We start from the raw sequence: 19,772 nt of genomic DNA on the forward strand, positions 1-19,772 counted from the left end.
GATCGTAATTTGATTTATTCTCAAAATCATTTAAAAAATAATTAGTTAATGATTTCAAAATTATGGCAATAATTTTGAAATTACTTTCATGATTTAGGAACAGTCCTTATGCAGCTAGGAAAAATGCATCTTTATGCTGGAAAAAGGGAGCAGGTACATGTCCAGCTGAGAAACAGTCATTAAAAAAAAAAAAAAAAAGTTTGTTAGGTGAATGGTGGTATGGCTTCCTGATTGATGGCTTAAGTTAATTAATATGCTTCTAGGTCATTAGGAAACTTTGGTTTGTAAAGTTTCACATGTTATACATCAAATATGAGAGAACAAACAATTGCCATTATAGTATCACAAATCAATTGAATGTTGCTTAACAATTTTCATTTCATGCAAATCACCACAACTAGTAAATGCATTGTGTTAAGATAACCATCATGTTTAATAAATAGACAGTTTAATTTCAAAATTTGTGTTGTTATGTATAAAGCTACCAGATGGCATCTTAAAATATATCTAACTCTGTCGATCTGAAGTTTAAAAACCCCAAGTTTTAGGATGTTCATGACATGTCACTTCTAACCTTAGACTCTGATTTCTCAAGTCATTCAAGAGATGACTGTTCTGGCAGGCATATATAAAGAAACAAACTAAAAAACATGAAGAGGCAAATGAATGGAATGAGGGAAAATTATATGCTAACTGCAGAGAAATAACTGAATATTATATTTAGGTACTAGCTTCTTTTAGTCTATAAAATATATCAGGCTAAATCTGGTTTAATTTGAAATTGATATAAATGCAAAATACTTTACAAGTTAATGATGCTGTTGATATTAATTTAGCCTATGCCTTGGGGCAATTGCCCCAGTTTGAAATCAATACATCTGCATAATTTCAAATTTATGGCAGCATTGATGAGATCTTTGCTTTTCTGTTCAACGTTATGAATATTATGAATACTATGAAGCATGTAGCAATCAATATCCTGAAATATTTAAAAATCTGCAAGATTACTAATATTGCAGATCTCTGGGATTGCTGAAAATGAAAGAAAAAAAAAGGAAGGAAGTTTGCACATAAGGACCCCATGGCTCCATTACCAAAGTTACATTTCATCATGAAAACATCACAAATTACCTACAAATATGAGCAACTTGTTATTCTTCCTCTGCTTCTTGTGGACATTGTCACTCCTTTAACTCCTACATTTAGAGACAGTAGACCCTGACTGCCACCTTCCTGACCATGAGAGTACTTTACGAACTTTCTGTGTAGTAGAACTAACTGGTGGTTTAAAACAGTTAATGCTAATTAACATCAAATAAAAAAATGCAGGAAGACAGACATGCATGTCTCAGTGACAAAGAAATTTTCAGTTCTTCTGCTCCTGTAACAGATCCTCTTCTGTTCTGATTCTATTTTACATCCTATTTATCATGCTTGGAACATGGGAAGTATGTGCATTTTGTAATTGAAATAGTCCCTACATTAAAAAAAAACCAAACCAAAACTACATTTTGTGCTCTCAAAATCTCTTGCTGTCGCCTGTAGAAGCTCCCTGTCTGTGGCAGCAGGACGGCTAGCAAGTTGCAGTGAATAGCTTGGCCTGATGATAATGAGCTACAGCAAGCCTTTGTATGTGTCAATTTATATGCAAAATCTCTATTTTCTCTAGATTGCTGCTCAAAGACCCATTTGCAATAGTTCTCAGCTGTAATTTTTCCTTAGAAATAGCACTAAATTATGGGATTGCTAAATTAGTGTTATAATCAGAAAAATAGAAGTAGAATACAGATTCCAAGGAAACCTTTAAAAATGTCATGATACCTTCATGCCAATACTAATATTAAATCCTTTATCCCAGTCAGTCATTCTATGATTAATTTATTCTGCTGAACTATTTTGAAACAAAAGATACTTTCTAACCCAAGACACAATATCCTGATAATATTCTTTATTTTAAATACTATGTTATATCTGTGATTTCAAGATACTACCCTGAGTAAAGACAGTTTGGAAACAGACAACGGAGGAAAAAAAATGGGGTTTATCAGCTTCATAAAAAATCATTCAAGTAATTACTTAATCTGAAAGAGTATATAAGTAGTATACCATGTGCTATAACATGTTTTCGAAAGAGAAATTGAATTGTATTTCCAGAATGACAAGGCAGTAGATTTTGACCAGGAAATGTTGCTGAAAGCAAGACTGTTGAAAGCCAAAATGAAAATAGACGAAACCCCAAGTAAACTCTAAATTGAGGAAAAAGTAACACTAAATTCTAGGAAGATGTAATAGTCCAATTACCAAAGCACATTAAGCAAACGAAAAGCTAATTAATATCACCAGGTAAACATTATTCAAATTAAAACCATCTCAAAATATTGTTAGTTCAATCAAAATAGTAATCTCTTTAAGAAATAGTCAAGGACAGTTAAGAAATATTTTATGAAATAAAAAAGTTTGAGGTAATAACATATCAATACATGAAATATATAATGATAAAGTTGTTTAACAAAACAGCTCTTATTTCGATACATTTTCTGCATATGATCTATTTAAATGATTAAGTGAATCTACTTGCCATGGTGTGCCATGTTTACAACACAACTTCATGGAATGCTTCTTCAGAAATGACTTTAAACGTGTCTTTTTTAAAATTGTGTCCCTGTTATTTATAGTATCTGTATGTAACATTTAGCTTGAGAAACCGCTTTCCTTTGAAATATTGCAGTGTGGATTATCATTATGTAGATATATTTAACAAAGGGGTGTCATATTTTCTGTTGTTTATGATGTTTATGTTCAAAGTGAATTTTCCCCATTTTCCAAATTTTAATTTTTGGGAGGAAGTTTTTTCTTCCTGTCTGAAAACCTTGGAATGTTTTGTAAGTTTTCTACAGTCAAGAGGATCTTGAAACTTTAGCAAGGTAAACTTTGTGTGTTTTAATACCTTGTCTAATTATGGCTATCACACAGAAAAACTGTAGTGGCCAAGCTCAGTGGGACTGTCTAGGCAACCTCTCAGAGACTGTGGTTATGAAAAGGCCAGTTAACAGAAAGGACTATGTCTTTTCAAACTTTGGGAATGAAATTTCTGTACTTTAATAATAAAGATTTCCCACTGCTTCCTCAAGCTGAGTTAGCCCAAACAGTGAGAGTGAGATGAGGGGCCTTCCTCTCCTCTGATCCCAAGGATTCTGCTTCTGACACCAGGACACAGGAGACACTGCAAGGCCTTTGCCTGTTCTAAGTGCTAGGAGGTACTCTGGATTAAAGGAGGTTGAAAATGAAAAACTCCTTGTTCTCACTGACAAAAACTGAAAGACGATCAGCATAATGAGAAGGAATGAAATAATTAGCTTCTTTTGACAGATTTTTTTAAAGTATTTTTCTTTCCAGGCAATCACAACCTCTTTGTGTTCATATATCTTAAAAATAATTTCTCCTTTCATATTTTTTTCTTTGTAAATTATGAAATTCATGCCTAATGTCTAACATTTATAACTGAATAAAAATTTCACTTTTCTTCCAGTAATTATGGTTTTCAGCTATAAAATCATTAGATTTTATAGCAGAGTTCCAAAAGCACATGGGTAATGTTTGTTTTGTACTTGTCGTCCAATTAGCACTACAGATTTTAACTAGTCATTAAATAAGCAGCATCATTCTTGAGCAACTAAAATATGAAACGTATTTTAGGAAAAAATCTACTATGTGAGTCCTATAGACATTCTGGTAATTGTGCTACCATCTTCTACTCTATATCTTGGAAACTGTTGACTCAGATGATTTAAAGTCCTCTAAAATGACCTGAGGCCAGTGTGGTTTTGACACAGAAAACAGATAACTAAAAAGAATAATATCAGAAAGAGCTGATATGAGCATATAGATGTATGGATTTACTTCACACATTAGGGTTTTTTTTCTTTCTTCTTACAGAGGGTTTTTTTTTTTTTTTTCCAGAAAATTTCTAGATGGTTCATGTTCAAAAAGAAAGCTTGTGTCATGAAGCATATATATTCCACATACTAGGTAACTTACTTGTTAAGGGTAGGGAGATTTCTAAATGAAAACATTATTTATTAAACTGGAAACAATCAGGATTCCCTGAATTAAGGACTTCTAATGTGTAGATATTTGAAAAAGATATTAATTACATTTTCAATTAAAGAATATGTAATTATCAATAGGTCATTCAAATGGATCCAGGATTAGTTAGGACTAAAATATATGGAATGGATCCATTATAGATCAGAAATGGATGATATTTAGGAAAGAATTTCACCAGGAACTGAGGTGAGGTATTTTGATTTCTTGAATTCAACACATGGATTGATATGTACCTTGACATCTGTTTCTAAACCCTTGTAAAAAAATTACCCTTTATTTACTCCAATGCTGTAGTGAAAAAGGCCACTTCAGTGTTGTGTGATACTCTGAGAAGTACAAATCAAATTTAGTTGTCGTTATAAACAATAACTGGCATTTCTGGACACTGCTGATACTTGGAATTTGAGTTTTGGTTATGAGCCAAAAGACTGCAATGCTGAAAACAGCACTGATTTTTGAAGAGCAAGCAAGAATATTTTATGTTGCAGTCAAACTCCTGAGGTGTTTGTGGAGATTGTTTTCCTTTTATACCACCATGACCAGACTGATCTCAGTAAAGACTGAAGTAGAAAGCAGTGCAGACAGATGAATGTACTTTTCCAATAAAAGATATTATACTTGTTTGACTTTGTATAACCAAAAGTACACTTGACCCATCTATTTTCAGGAACAAACTATGTCTGACACACTTTCTCATATCTTTACAATTTAAATAAGTTCCTAAATACAATCCCTGTAAACATATACCTAGAAATAGAGAAAATAAGTTTTATTTCTTTATTCTGCCATAATAGTTTTCATCACCAAGACAAGTAAGCCCTTAGTCATCTGGAGCTTAATATTTAACCACATTTTTAAGCTTTTGTTTAAATGCAACTAAATATTTTAATAGTTTTAATAGCTAAATAGTCCTATAAACTGTAATTTTGTGAAAAAATAATTATATCAGCAATGTCACAATGCGATGAAACAGCTGCTAGGGTAAGTTTGTAATTCCAGATTTTATTAAATCACTTTGTTTCCAAATATCTTTGATTTCACAAAAAAAACCCCAAAAACCAAACAACAACAACAACAACAAACCACCAAAAACAAAAGGCAAAATTTTAAACAAATAAGAATTTTTATTCTTTACTCTCAATATAATTTTTGATGTTACAGAACCAATGTACCAGAGTTACCAGTGAAGCTTTCTCAACTCTGCAAAAAGATGCTCCTTAAAACTGTGAAAGAGGGAGGATCACAGTATAAATTTGACAAGCTAATCTACAATTTATCTTCAGTCTGTAGAACTGATTAATTTAGGTATTGTTGCCTTTTTAAAACACCACTTTGACTACAACAGTAGTCAGGTCTATCGTAACTGTAGACTTAATACTTAAATCCTCTTGTAGCTATAACATAGGAAAGCAGAAATATGCAGACTAATTTCAGTTGAGATTATACATTTTTACTAATGTCTCAGCATATCCCCAGCGTCTTTTTGCAAAAGTTGCTAATGTAAGAGAAGGCAGAGCATTACATTAAAGAAGTGAGAGACTTAAAGTGGAATAAACTACTGAGGAAAAAAAGACACAAAAGTATAATCAAAAAGTTTCAGCTTATATATGCATACAGATTATTATAATAAGAGTTAATAACTCAATTTTCTTATTATAAACTACATATAGAGGGAAGAAAATATGTTATAACGAAGCCTTGTTTGATTTTCCTTGAAATAAGGTAGATACTCCAGAAATCACATCAACACTGTAGTCCTGTCTATGTAGTGTCATATGTCTTTTAGTAAATATTTGATTAATTGATAAAGAATAAATGTTTTACAGGATTTCCAGATGCGATCCCTAGATAGCAAACTTATTACAACAAAACTTATTACAGCAGAATGTTGGGTTGAGCATTCAGGGTGCTGAGACACAAATATAAATTCTGGACTTCTGCAAACATCCTTGTTCTTGACGCAAACTTTTTTTTTTTTTTTTTTTTTTTTTTTTTTTTTTTTTTTTTTTTTTTAATTTTCCTTATAGTCTTCTGTTTACATGTGGCCAATACATTAATTCAGATAACACCTGATAACCAAGTCAGTGTTAATTGCAAAAGTGCCTCAATTGTTATGAATGTGTCTGATGAAAATAGATTTTTTTTTTCCTGAATGAGAACACATCTTTCCAAACTTGTTGAGAAAAAATTAAAAAACAGACTTTTCTCCTCATTTTTCTTGCTTACCTTTATTTTACAGGGAAAAAAGGAGGAAAAACCTGAAATTTTCATCAGTTTAGTAGTGTCTGTCAACAAAAATGGAAAATTAATCTACAAATAGGGGGTATTTGTCTGTCAATTCACACTGTCAACTTTTTTTCTCCTTATACATTAATGCAGAACTCCATATCACATGACTGAGCATGTCAGATATAGACCAGAGGATAGATTTCTGCGTATTCCCTACCATTTCACACTGTGTTAACAGCCTACTTGTATAACATATATTCGTTTGACGCTGTTTAGCTCCTCTAACACACCAATCTGTCACTCTCTAAAGAAGTTTTGCAAAGATCTCTGTAAGATATATGATCTTTCAGTGAGTTAGCACCACAACGAACACTTCATAAGCTCTGTCAAACAGTGATTTGTGCGGTACTGCAGCAGGCTTTTCCTAGAACATTTTTCTTTTTCTCAATAAAAGCAGAGAGTTTTGAAAGTATTTAAAAGTAGAAGCTGACAGGGCATTGTTCAAGCCATTTTTCAGTACAGAAATACCAGTAAGTTCAGAGACATGACTATCACAGCTGTTTCAGTATTAACCTGTCATGTAGAGATAACCAGAGAAATGGTGGCCTACAAAGATGTTTAATGTAAAGTTAATGCAAATCTTGAGTTATTGTAATGATAATCCTTTCTCTCCTGTCAAATTATGACCACTTCTACTCAATCCAGTTACAAATTAGTCAAGAGAGGAATGTCCCACAGAAAGTAACATGAAGGGATAGGAATAAAAGCAGTTCTTATTCTGGCTGCCAATGTGAAGAGTGTCTGTGTTAATTCTAGCTTATATTAGTTACAAAAGGAAGCTTTGAAGAAAGAAAGTTTATATGTTTACGTCACATGAATTACTCGGCAGTTGCTCTCCATCATTACATCTATAAAATAAGATTAAATGCCTTTTACTGCCTATGTCTCAAGCCAGTTATTTTAAAGCAGGAAAAGCAAAGCAAGTTGTTTGATCTCTGATCCTACAAGACTCAGACTATGAATTGAAAATAGCACTTTTTGATATTAAAATGTCTGGGGGAAAAAAAAAATGATGCCCGTAATAGTTCATAGCCCAGAATCAAGTGTCCTGAATAATTCACATTGTTATGTTACTTTTTCACTATTAAAAAGAGAAAAAAGTTTGACTAGCCACTTTTCCTCGAGATCCACAAAGGATAGCTTATATAAATCAGTGCCCACTATGCCAAGTTGCTTATGGAAGAATGTTGGTACATCAATCAGCTTGAAAGTTCTTTCTTCAGACATTTGAAAACATTTCTGCATAACAAAATCATGTTTCATGAAACAATACACTACTTTCACTCTCCCATGCTTCAGAAATCTGAAAATGTTTTTCCAAATGTGCCAGAGAACTTGGGAACTTGCCTCCAGCATAAGGCAAAGCACACAAATTTTGAGACTCGAGAGATGTTCTCTGAGAACTGCACAAGCCCATGCAATGAAGGTGATAATAGAATGCTGAACACCAACACAAGGAAGAAATTCTTTACTGTGAGGGTGGTGAGACCCTGGAACAGGTTACCCAGAGAAGTTATGGATGACCCAGTATTGGCAGAGCTTAGGGCCAGTTTGGACAGGGTTTTGAGCAACCCAGTCTACTCAAAGGTGTCCCTCCCCATGTTAAGGGTGTTGGAACTCGATGATCTTTAAGGTCCAGACAAAACAGTCTCTCATTCTGTGATTATAATGTTAATTCTTGCAACAGGGAAATGATAGCAGAATGCTGAAATAAAATACCAATTACAGTTGATTGCTTCTCAAGTGAAGGACATCTGGGTATTCTTACTAAAAGTGAAAAGGAAATTTGGAAAAGGTAGGAAAAGCAGATTTAAAATTTTTGTGTTTGCAGTATAAAGTACCTTTTCTTCCATGGAGAAAGATGACTTTTGGTAGGTACAATGTTGTGGGTGCACATCTCAGCACTGATTCATAAAACAAAATCTTTGTGGAATATAACTTATTCAAAGGTTCTGTTCTTGGTCTTGATGAGTGGCCTGTGGCAGATGTTTATTCACATTGCTATCCATTAATTTGATCACACCATCTTTCTAGGTGAATGAATCACCATGTAAGTAATTTGGACAAGATCAGTAACGTTCTATTATTTCACCTTATGAAATGGAGTCAATAAGCCGTAATGCATTTTAGCCCTGTGAAATTATCAGGGTAAGTACCATTAAAAACAGAATAACGCAAATATCCTTAATCTAGTATTTTTAAATGTTCTCTCATCTGGACATTTTTAATGAAAAATTCATATTATACCTAAGATTAACCAGAGAGAGCTTTTCTAGTAAATAGGACTTCATTAGGTAGACTTCATCTGCTTCAGACCTTTAATGTATGACTCTGTTTTAAAAAATTACTCTGAGAATAGCACTTTATTATGCAAGGTTTGGGATGTATTTCTGAGTTGTATCATAAACACTTTAAAAAATGATCAAAATAAAGGAGTTATACACTTTGAACCACAAATTTTCTCTTGCTTAAAGAACACTGTTTTCAGCTATATTCTGAATGCATGATCTTTGATACAGTCTGATGTAAGCAAAAGAGATTACACTTCCATCCTAATCTAGAGTGGAGATTTTACTTCAGTATTTTGATAAAAATATTTTGATAAACAGTAAGACACATTGTATTTTAGAATGAAAAAAAATTAGCTCACAATTTTTAGCTCAATTTTTCTACATTGTCACAAATTTGCATTCTTCAGAGTATGAATAAATATTACTGACAGATATACAATGTAATAAAACATGTCTAACTGAATAAACTGTATGACAGCCATATATAGCCTGAAAGATATGCTGGTACACCATGGAGCATTCACAAAAAATACTTTAAATGAAAGCTTGGAGTAAGGGTTTTAAATTTCAGTTGATGTTCTGAGACCTTGACACATAAAAGGAGAAAGAGTTTGTGTCGTCTAAAAAGATGATTTGTTGTAAAAATAAGAACATTCAGAAAATTTATCTAGTATTGGCTCAACAAAGGCAGTGCTCAGCCACCCTGTATCCTACCTACTGAGCAATATTCTCAACCCACCAGCTGAGATGCACTATGAAATGTAAAAAAGACCTCTGAAGAGTTGGGTAACATCCTCATGACACCCCAGAAAGCTGACTATGACCCTTTGCCATCAAATACAATAAGGGCATTAATTCTATCAAGAAATGATGTGCTGCAAAAACAACTCTGATACAGACTTTGGAGAGAACAATGATTTAATCTTCTAAAGAAAAATGCTAAACCATAAGACTTTCTAAATGAAAACTAAGTTACAGAACTAAGGCCATCTTTCTTTTCTCAATTTTTTTTTTCATTTTCTTCTTCTTCTAAACCAGAAGCATTTAGAACATAAGCACAGGAATATAGGTCTAAATTTGTTAACATGTCTCCTGTAACCAATGTTATTACATGTTTTTCCTATCAGCAGTAATGATGGAAGCCAGACTGAAATTTCACTGTGAGAGACAACATGGCCTTTGACTAAAAAGAAGCAGGTAGTCAGTGAAATGATCCAATTGCCCCAAACATTTGGACTTCTAATGGGGCACTACAGTGTCTCCTAATAGTAATTCTACACATGAGCATATATACAACAATAGATACATACAAAGTATACGGAATAGATGTGAAAAATTGAAATAGTCTTATCTCTGAACGTTTCAGGTGCCACCTAGTGCCCAGTTTTCATGTGTCAAAGTTCCCTTCAGAAGAAACTTCTTTGAGCCCTTTTATTCCACTGTCCAACATGTCTATGTCATCCCATATCCACATCATATGCTTTAAATTCCACTTTTAAACTCTGAGTGATTCACAAAAGTAGAAATAACTTTCTCCTTTTTTTTTTCTCTCTCTTTCTTTTTGAAAACAATTTGGAAAATTCAACATACCACAAGTTCTGCCTTTGTGTTAGGACAAAATTTGTGAAGAAGGTCTATAGCAGGGAAGCCTTTGCTAATACGTCAGACATGAAGCATGACTGATTAGCCATGTGGTTGTGTCCTCAGACTACACACTGGTCAGTTCAGATGACTTTGGCCAACAAGAAGGTTGAAGAGAAATTACATTCTTTTTAAGGCTAGCCAGTCTCTAATTTATAAAAATTTAAAACATAAATCTTCAGATTATCCTTTGTAACAGCTGAAGAGTCAATGCGTTAAATAGCAATGCCTATCAGTGCTCACTGAAACTTCTATTTCTTCTTTTTTCCCTTAGAAGTCCCAGTACTTTTACATTAAATGTGCTATTTCATTATGTACACTAATTTCAGAAATTCCATCATGTTGATATAAAAACTATGCATCTTCCTAGTATTTTTGGAACATAAATGGAACCCTAATATCAGTAGGAAACTCGATATGCTGGTAAATCAAATATATAAAATTAATTGAATTTATTTGACACGTGTCTATTATTATTTGTAAAATTTGTTTGGAGATGCTGCCTATATAATACCACACAACTTGTTTGTGCTATGACATCCTCCTTCAGTGACTAAACTGATTTTTTCTAAATTTGTTAGCTTTTTACATATTTGCTTACTGTAAATTCTCCAGGTGCAAACAGCCAGTGAGTAACAACACAACATTTCTATTACCTAGCATAAGGTAAAATGAGATGAGGCATTGAGGCTAAGGTGGAATGAAAAGCTTGGAAGTACAATGAGATAGTTGTTGCCATATTATTTCAGAAATTGAAAATTAAATTCTTTTACATAATTCTAAAACATCTAGTAAGAAATCTATATTGTAGAAGGATTATCAATAAAGTATAAATTTCAGGATTATTTTTTACTTTAGGTTGTCCTGGGGTCTGAAATAATCTTTTCTTGGTAATTTCAACAGCCTCTTCCCAGTTACCTCAAGAATACAGCCACATTAAAAAAAGTTCTCAGAAAACACTGCAGTCTAACTAGAACAATCCCATTTTGACCCATACATAGGCATATCTACAGAGCCTTTGCATGGCAGGAAGGGTGCACCTGTCTGGACTTCATCCACCTGAGAAGCTGAACAACCATCATGTGAGGCAGATACCGTATCTCAGGCTTCAAATTACACTGATTTGGCTGAATAGTTTCATAACAGTACGGATGCAGCAATCTCTGTGAATCTTGTAACTCTACATCCAGGCCAAAACTTCATGTTGTTTCCAATGATCCTCAGTCCATGCACTAAATGCATCTACCTTCCAGCCATGCTCATCTACCTTCCAGCCATACTCAGGATTTAATTGGTGCACTCAGCAGCTGTGCAGGAATTTACTGCAGCTAAAGCTCTACTCAAGTAGAATTTGGTAAAGGCAAGTGAGTGTGGCTGGTGCTGTTAACTATAGCTTTGCTAACTATCTGGTATTTGCCTGTGTGTCCTTGTCTTCAGGTTGCACTTCAGAAGTGTGCCTGATGAGGAAATATCAGATTAAACCATTTCTACTGAAGCATCTTTCTGTGGGTTTCCCTTGGTTCCAGGTTATGCTGCCCTGTGGTTAAATAAGTGACTGTCTTTATTTTTTTGCATGATCCTTCAGCTCTAGTGCCTCTAGTGCTGTCCTGCATCTGCAGCTGATTTAAACAGAAATCCTGAGGACTGCATGTGAAGGGAATACATTGCAAACCCTGGACATTCTTCATGCTCACTGTATTAATGTGACTATAGTATGGTAATTATCCCTTGTTTGCCTCACATATCCTGGAGGTTTTTGTTTGTTTTTTTTTTTTCTTTCCGTACTTCTTGCTGTTCCTTTGCTCGTAGAAGAATTATGTTAATGCAGTTCTAACTTAATGCTGAAACGAGTTTGTTTTTTTTCCATTAAAATAGTATATGATTTTATGCTATAAATAGAAACATTCTTGTCTTACTGGCAAAGAAGACAAATCCAGTGATTGTTTCAATGTACTTAGAAACGAAATCAAATTCAGTATAAAAAAAATCTACATTGAAAGTTTCCTCAAGACACGGTCTTCTGTCAATTTTTTTGACATGAAAATGATGTCAAAAGGAAGAACAAAGCAAAATTATGTCATTCATTAAAAAATAGGTAGGAAACTGAAATGCAATTAGCTGTGTGATCTTTAGTGAACAGTAGAGACCCTCAGTGAGGTTACTATTGCAGATACATTAATCAAGGACAAGCAATTAGAACAGGAAAAGAAAAAATACTCTTTTTCTTTGGGGGGAAAAGCCCCCAAAACTTCTCACACTTTCTCTTGCTTGAGTATTTATAGTTAGACACCAGAATACGACAGCCTCTTTTGACTGATCGACAAAAAATGCAGAAATTAAAAGAAAAACTTCAGAGAAGTTTAGATTACTAGACAAACTATTTATGTCACTGTTGTAAACAAAAGTGAATTTCAGAATAGTGACTCTTCATTCTGCACTTGCATCTTAAGGTGACAGATTTGTTGGAATCAAGGGATAACCTTTTTTGTTGTTGAACTTCTAGAAAGGAAAGAACTGGATTTTGGGGGAGGGAATTTTTAAAATTCAATAACTGTTTTAATATATCTGTGTTTATGATAGATTTTTCAAAACATTCATTTAAAATGTGTCTTTACTCTCTTAATCTTACACTTTTGTGCAGTTAAATTCATATTTCTATATTAAGTTTTTTTCTTTTTTTTCCTTCACTACACTTATATTGCCTAGTCCAGATTTTTCTTGTGGTTTCCTTCACTATATAATCTCAAGTGAAATATGCATGTACACGTATATTTCTTTAAGTGTGTAGAAAGACAACAGTATCCCTATACTCATCAGTTAATTCTTCTAGTCCCTACTAGGTTTGAATCTAGACCGTGCTTACTCATATATTCAAAGTGATGTGAATGAGGACAGAATAGAAAGTAAGCAAAATGTATGTTTTGAGACAAAAAGAGAAAATATTATGAGTTAGAAGCTATGTATCTAAGTTACTTTTTGAGTTTATAAAACCTTTGGGAAACAATGGACAACTAAAATAAACTATTATAGGATCCAATATAGATGAATTTTGGGCAAGGGAATTTCAGGCTACTTCTTATTTTTACAAAGACATCACCTGTCCTAGTATTTGGGAGCTTTAGAATGTATAGCTCTCCCTACAGCCACACACATTTTACATGCAGCACTTCTGAAATCAGCCTTGAGTCTTCAATACCAAAGCATTCTTGCTTGTCAGTAAGTCAAAGTACATATGTGCACAGCTTTTCCAAGGCATATCCACGTACAGACATACTCTAATATTTCCAGTATACTACATCCTGTCCCAAATGACAGCTGGAGTGGCCCCTAGAATAACATTCATATTCATGTTTACATGGCAGAGGAATTACTGCTTGGAGTAGTAGACACAAGTGAACAGTCTAGGACTGCAGTAATAGGGGAAGATATCTGAACAGGGAGTGTAGGGATACCACAAGTATTTATTTTCAGGAACACTACATGAAACAAGTATTAGCCTGTATTGGGATATTGCATACCTCTTTCAATAAGTGAGTACTCATGAAAATGTATGTATTGACAGTATTTCTCACTTTATTTTGGGGAAAATGGGATCATAATGATTTGCAATAGCTGCAACAAGAGCTATGAAAATGTATGGATTAACCCTTTAAAAAAGAAAAAAATATTTATATCCCAAATTCTATAATAAAATAGTATGTGAATGACAGTAGTATACAAAACTAAGCTTAAGGGAATGCAGTGCTGTGACAAAAGCCTTTATTACTGGAATATGTGAAAATACTTGTTTTGTATATTTAGAAATCAAATTATAAATTTCGTGTTTAAACATTTTAGGGAGGATAGTGCTAACCTTGATTTCATAAATATCATAACAGAAAAAAAATCCAAACATTCCTGACTTAAAATCTGAATTAAAAGCAAGTAAATTAGAAATTTCCATGTTTGGTTCTGATTTGTTTCCCCCTGAGTGAATGCTGACAAAGACAGTCTAAATATTTGCTAGCCTTGGTTTTTGAAAAAAAAAATTGTCAGAAATAAATTATATTTAATGCTATTTAATTTGAATATCTCATTAATTAGAATATATAGGGCTGAATTTCTGCTAATTAAAGTATTTAAAGGAATGGGTCCACTCCTGCTAAAAAGAACTCTCAGATACATTTTACCCACAGCTTTTTAACAGAATTTACATTGGTATTATTAAGAATTAATTCAATAGAAAATTATTGAACAGCATTGAAGGCTATTTTAATCTTCATGTTTTAACATTATGTATAAAAAAAAAAAATGAGGACAAATTAGTTCATACATACCTTGTTTACAAAATTAAATCTAGGACAAAGAAAATTCCTGCTTGGAGAGAGATTGAAACAATTGGGGCAGCTTGCTTTGAAAAGAAGAGAAATAATACAGAAAAATGAAAAAAAGTGAGAAGGTATAAGAAATTCAATTATGCTTATTTTCAGACTATATGAACAAGGAGAGGTTCAACCAAACTACAAGACAGCAAATTTAAAAGGAAACACTTTTCCACCCTTCATATCATTAGTGATTATCAAAATGTCACTGAAGTCAAGAATCTGTGCAGAGCTGAATAAAAATTATAACCTAGTTTTGCAATTCCTGTGTTCCCTGACAGGTGACAATCTTAGGGTAACAATCCGTAGCATTGCATATCAGGGAGTTGGTAGTACAGTCTCACATTCAGTTTGAAAATAGATACTACCTATCAAAAAAGACAAATGGAATTACTTGGTAAATTATCTCCCTTTCATCAAAGGCACTTGTAGATGTTCAAAATGAAAATACTCACAGGATAAATTAATATACTTAAAAGTCTACAATTTATTTTTTTCTACTTTCTTATCTAGAATCAGGAATAAAATGGCTTGAAGGGTTAGAAATAGAAACATGCTCCCAGGCCATTTTCATAAAGTTAAAAAGTTAATGAAAAATGCCAAGAATTCCTTTTAGATGAGTCATATAGTATTGCAACTGGAAAATTAGTTTTATTTTAGAAGGAGGGTGATTTTTAATTAGTGCTTTAAAATATAATGTAATTTCACAAGAATAAATTACCTTCTGTGGGTAATTCTTGGTGAGACAGCAGTAAAAGCAAAGGAAGCAATTTTAGGTAGTGACATTGCTAATCTTTTTATTTCTTATTTCAAAGGACAGGGAATCTTGGTACGACCTTTTTACAAAGCCCTAAGAGATACAGGCTTCTGAACGACTTCATCTTCTGGGAGAAGTTGAAAATGAAAACACTGTGTACAGGCCGAGTTTTCAAGTTAATATAATATGATTCATATGATAACCAAAATCCACAGGATGATATTCTTACCTTCATTTTGACATGCTGTGATGACAAATAACAAATTGAATAGCCTTGAAAACTGTTAGAGGATTTAAAATATATTCTTTTGCACAAATGTGCAGGAGTAGCTGTAGCATTGCCTTCTTTGTAGAGCTTGCAAGCAGATTTGAGGGCAGGGGAGTGTTGTTTCAGCCCAGAAGACTTCAATAAAGCAGTGGTAAGCATATCAGTTCTTTAGGTGAGCTTTGAAGTCACCAAGGTGACATAGGCTACTTTCCTACCTCTGTGTTGTGTCATAGTGCAAGGTAATGAAAGTCGAGTCTAAACCCACAGTTTATTATGTAAGAGAAAGCAGGAAATAGCAGCATCAGCATGGCATCAGCAACTAATATGCATATTTTACATATTCACATCAAAACATGATTGGTAAATAAAAACTTGCAAATTAACTCATTTTTAGCATATATTTTATATATAGTGTTTATATATGCATGGATATATAGAGAATGTATTTATGATTATAGTGGATTTTGCCTTTTAATAACTGTTATATAGTTTTGTTTCATGGCTGGTATCAGAAATCTAGTAGTACCTCCTAGTTCTGGGCTTTGAAGTTTGAGAATGTAATGAATGCTAGGAGACATACTGATTTGTTTTAATAAGTGTTTATATCTTTTTTTCTTTAATTGGAACCTATAACAGCTTAGATATTTAAATATGTTGTGCACACATTCATGAGCACATCAGGGCTACTGAAGAATGTTTTAGTCACATGGAATTCAGGAAAAGAAATTAAAACAATACATACATAACCCTCTCTTCTTCCATAATTTTCCTTTTTAGATTAGGGGAATTTGGTATGAATCCAAATAACTGATTTGCCTCTTCCCCATTAGCATTAGGCTGATGAGTATACTTGCTACAAGCTTTGAAGAGCTCAGGATGAGTTTATGAAACATCTTTTGTTCACACTTGCACAAAATCTATGTTTTAATGCCCATTAACTAAAGGACTTTGGTAGCAAACGGTTGAAAATGTTGTAATTGAGCTATTTATGATGCTGAAACACCAGTCGAAAGGGTACACAGTTGAAGTGTGAGTACCAGCTACTGAAACTGATCTCTAATTAATGGCCTCAGAGATCAGACTAAGAGCAGCCATGAGTCATTTTGGGTTCTCAGTGGTTTAAAGCTCTGTATTATAGAAGGTACCAGACCTGTGGTATTTTGCAGGATTAAATTGACTAATTCTTTGCTCGGAAATCAGTTATCCACAGTATCTCATCTGTTTTCTTCGTTATCTAAGATCTATTAAATCATTAAACAACTCCCTGATCATGCTCAGGCTTATGCTTGTTAAAATTTTCTCTTGTCTTTATTAATTTTTTCTTCCAAATTTTCTTCAATTTGAATTTGATGTGCTTTCATGTTTGTATTACGACTTTATTTTTTTGCATTTATATAACTTGAAAGTCAGAAATAGATCAAGTTGCTTTGTTTCCTGTTTGTATGTAATGATTTCTTTTGCATCAGTTTAATAAAAATTATGAATATATCGACAGCTGGAACTTAAGGAAAACCTCAAGCTTATTTTCATTTACCTTTCGATATGTGGGTACTTAAGCAAGTGTTAAATGCCCTAAGTCAGCAATGGATTTTCAGTGTTGAAAGTTGAAAATATCCATAAAAACACACTATCTCTCCAAAGCTGCTTTATTCTGTGTTCTATATTCATAAGCAAAATGAAATACTTATTTATAACAACATTTTAATTATAAAAATATTTTAAATCATAAATATGTATCTTTTCCAGAATTACAGAGCAGTTCCTGTGGAAATCCTGGAGTTCCACCAAAGGGTATTTTGTATGGTACAAGATTTGATGTCGGTGACAAAATCCGGTACAGCTGCGTAACTGGATACATTTTGGATGGACACCCACAGCTTACTTGCATAGCCAACTCTGTCACTACAGCATCGTGGGACTTCCCTGTTCCGATCTGTAGAGGTAAGTCAAATCCTACAATAATGTTCCTGAATATATACATTAGTATTAACAATTTTTAATCTCTCTATTAATAATTAAGTTTTAAACCATGATTAAAGAACCCCTCTCTTGAATATTTTGATCTCTTGCTCACATATATGATGTATCTCAGCATACATACCTACTAATTTTTAGGTCAATATTCTAAAATTATAATTACCATTTATTTTAAAATACACGTTATGTAATGAGAACTAGAAACCTAATAAGAAGTAGATTATAAATATCTGTGTACAACACACTTGCAGGTATGGCAATGAAGATTTGGGATCTGTTAGTGGTTCCTAAGACCTGGCTTTTTCTCTGGTGACTCTTGAGCAATTATTTGTCAACTTGGCTATTGAGCAAACAGAAATACGGAATTGCCAAAAAAAATTGAGTTACAGGGTCTTACCTCATTGACAGTCAGCTTTGATTTTCTTAAGATTTCTAAATAGGATATCCCTTGTATTCTAACAAATACTATAGGTCAAATCCTTTCCCACTGCTCATATTAGAAATATAGCTGCAGTAAGGAACCCGGTATCTTATTTTCTTAGAGAAATTTTATTTTCTGAGAGAAATATTGTAAAAGACAAATAATGTTTGCACAGCAGCAAATGGAGATTATGCTGATAAAATGAAGGTAATATCACTGCTATACACAACCAAAGACAATATGTCAAGTAACCTTGGGATCAGTTTCTAGATTCACAGGTTAAATTTACAGAATGCAACCTTTATATTTGTCTAAAAACATTGATGAAATATTGCAGAGGCTACAAAACCATTCCAGCTGAAATTACCATTCTAATAAACACAGACTGGTTAAAACATGATTAACCAGCACTGCAAAAAATTAATTATGTATGAGAAAAGTGTGTCTTTGGAAATAACATACTTTCATTTTCTATTCCGGGCTTAGAGCTATTTAATATGTTTATCCGTGGTCCTGAAAAAATTATAAACTTATTTTTAATAATACTGTTTTCCAGTAAAAATATTTATAACTTCTTAATCTTCCACTCCTACTTCCCAGAAAAAAAGCTAGCTAATAATGAAGGAGATATAAAATCAAGGCATATATCCGAATTTGTGTTTTGGAGATGAGAATGCAAAAGATATGATGAGAATATGTTAACTTGTAAAAGACTTACATTTGTAACAATGTCAAAGTCTAATGGGCTCCATTGCTCAAATTCTTAATCTGTCAATTTTTAAATGAATGGCATAAAAAATTGTATTCTTGAATGAGTTACACATTCTCCTTTTTGATACAATATTTTCAGGAGTTCTTTGGATATATATTTTCGTTTTGCGCCAAAGGGAGATGAAAATATACTATGTAAATTTGAACTGGTATGGTAAACTCCCAAAGTAGCCCTGTGATTAGACATCACTAGTTTGTAAGAAGACTATTTACATGAGAATATGAAAAGCTTTTTTTTTTTTTTTAACTCATAGAGAGGTCATTATCTGCACAGTGTCATTTCTTAAGGCAAAATAAAGTTAACAAATTAGAAAGGATTCAGAAAAAGAAGAAACAAGTTCTGTTAGGTTTCAAAAATGTTATTTTGTCTAGAGACTGAAGGACTCAAACTTTTCCATGTATGTGAAAGAGGATTAAGACAACAGCTTGATTAACTGGAGAAACTCATGCAGGAGGAAAACATTTTTTTTTTGACAAGACAATTCTTTGATGTAAAGCAGTGAGAAATTTAAGGGGTAAAAGTTTAATGAACAACAAAAAAACCCCAAACTGCAAACCAAGGTATGTATTTTAATAATGGTGGTTACAAATTACTGAAACATAACCTGAAAATGTGACAGAGTCTTGATTTAGGTCTTAACATAATGGCTTAAAGCCTTAATGCACAAATTGCTGTTAAGGTATTTTTGGGCCATGTCCAATAAAAGAAAAATAACCAATTATTTTCAAGAGTTCCTTCTGAGTCAATGTTTTATATCAGAAACACCTGACTTTACATAAAAAATGGACCCTTGTGAATCCATTCAAATGAATCTCTCCTAATTTTGCCTAATACAATTATCCAACACAGAATTCTGCAAAAGGTTGCTAAAGGTGATTACAGACTAAT

At 33.0% G+C, this 19,772-nt stretch overlaps 1 protein-coding gene across 3 annotated transcripts in view; it reads left to right on the forward strand.

The window, feature by feature from the left end:
- CSMD3 (CUB and Sushi multiple domains 3) overlaps positions 1–19,772 on the forward strand; it is a 593,609-nt gene that overhangs the window by 131,238 nt on the left and 442,599 nt on the right. For all 3 annotated transcript variants that reach the window (XM_066177261.1, XM_066177253.1, XM_066177270.1), the window contains exon 4: positions 17,461–17,655. In XM_066177261.1, the coding sequence (XP_066033358.1) occupies positions 17,461–17,655 (195 nt within the window). The remainder of the gene's footprint in view (positions 1–17,460; positions 17,656–19,772) is intronic.

This window comes from Chamaea fasciata, unplaced genomic scaffold (genome assembly GCF_029207755.1).
Source record: "Chamaea fasciata isolate MVZ Bird 193981 ecotype frontalis unplaced genomic scaffold, bChaFas1.0.hap1 SCAF_1, whole genome shotgun sequence".
In the NCBI taxonomy this organism is placed as follows: domain Eukaryota; kingdom Metazoa; phylum Chordata; class Aves; order Passeriformes; family Sylviidae; genus Chamaea; species Chamaea fasciata.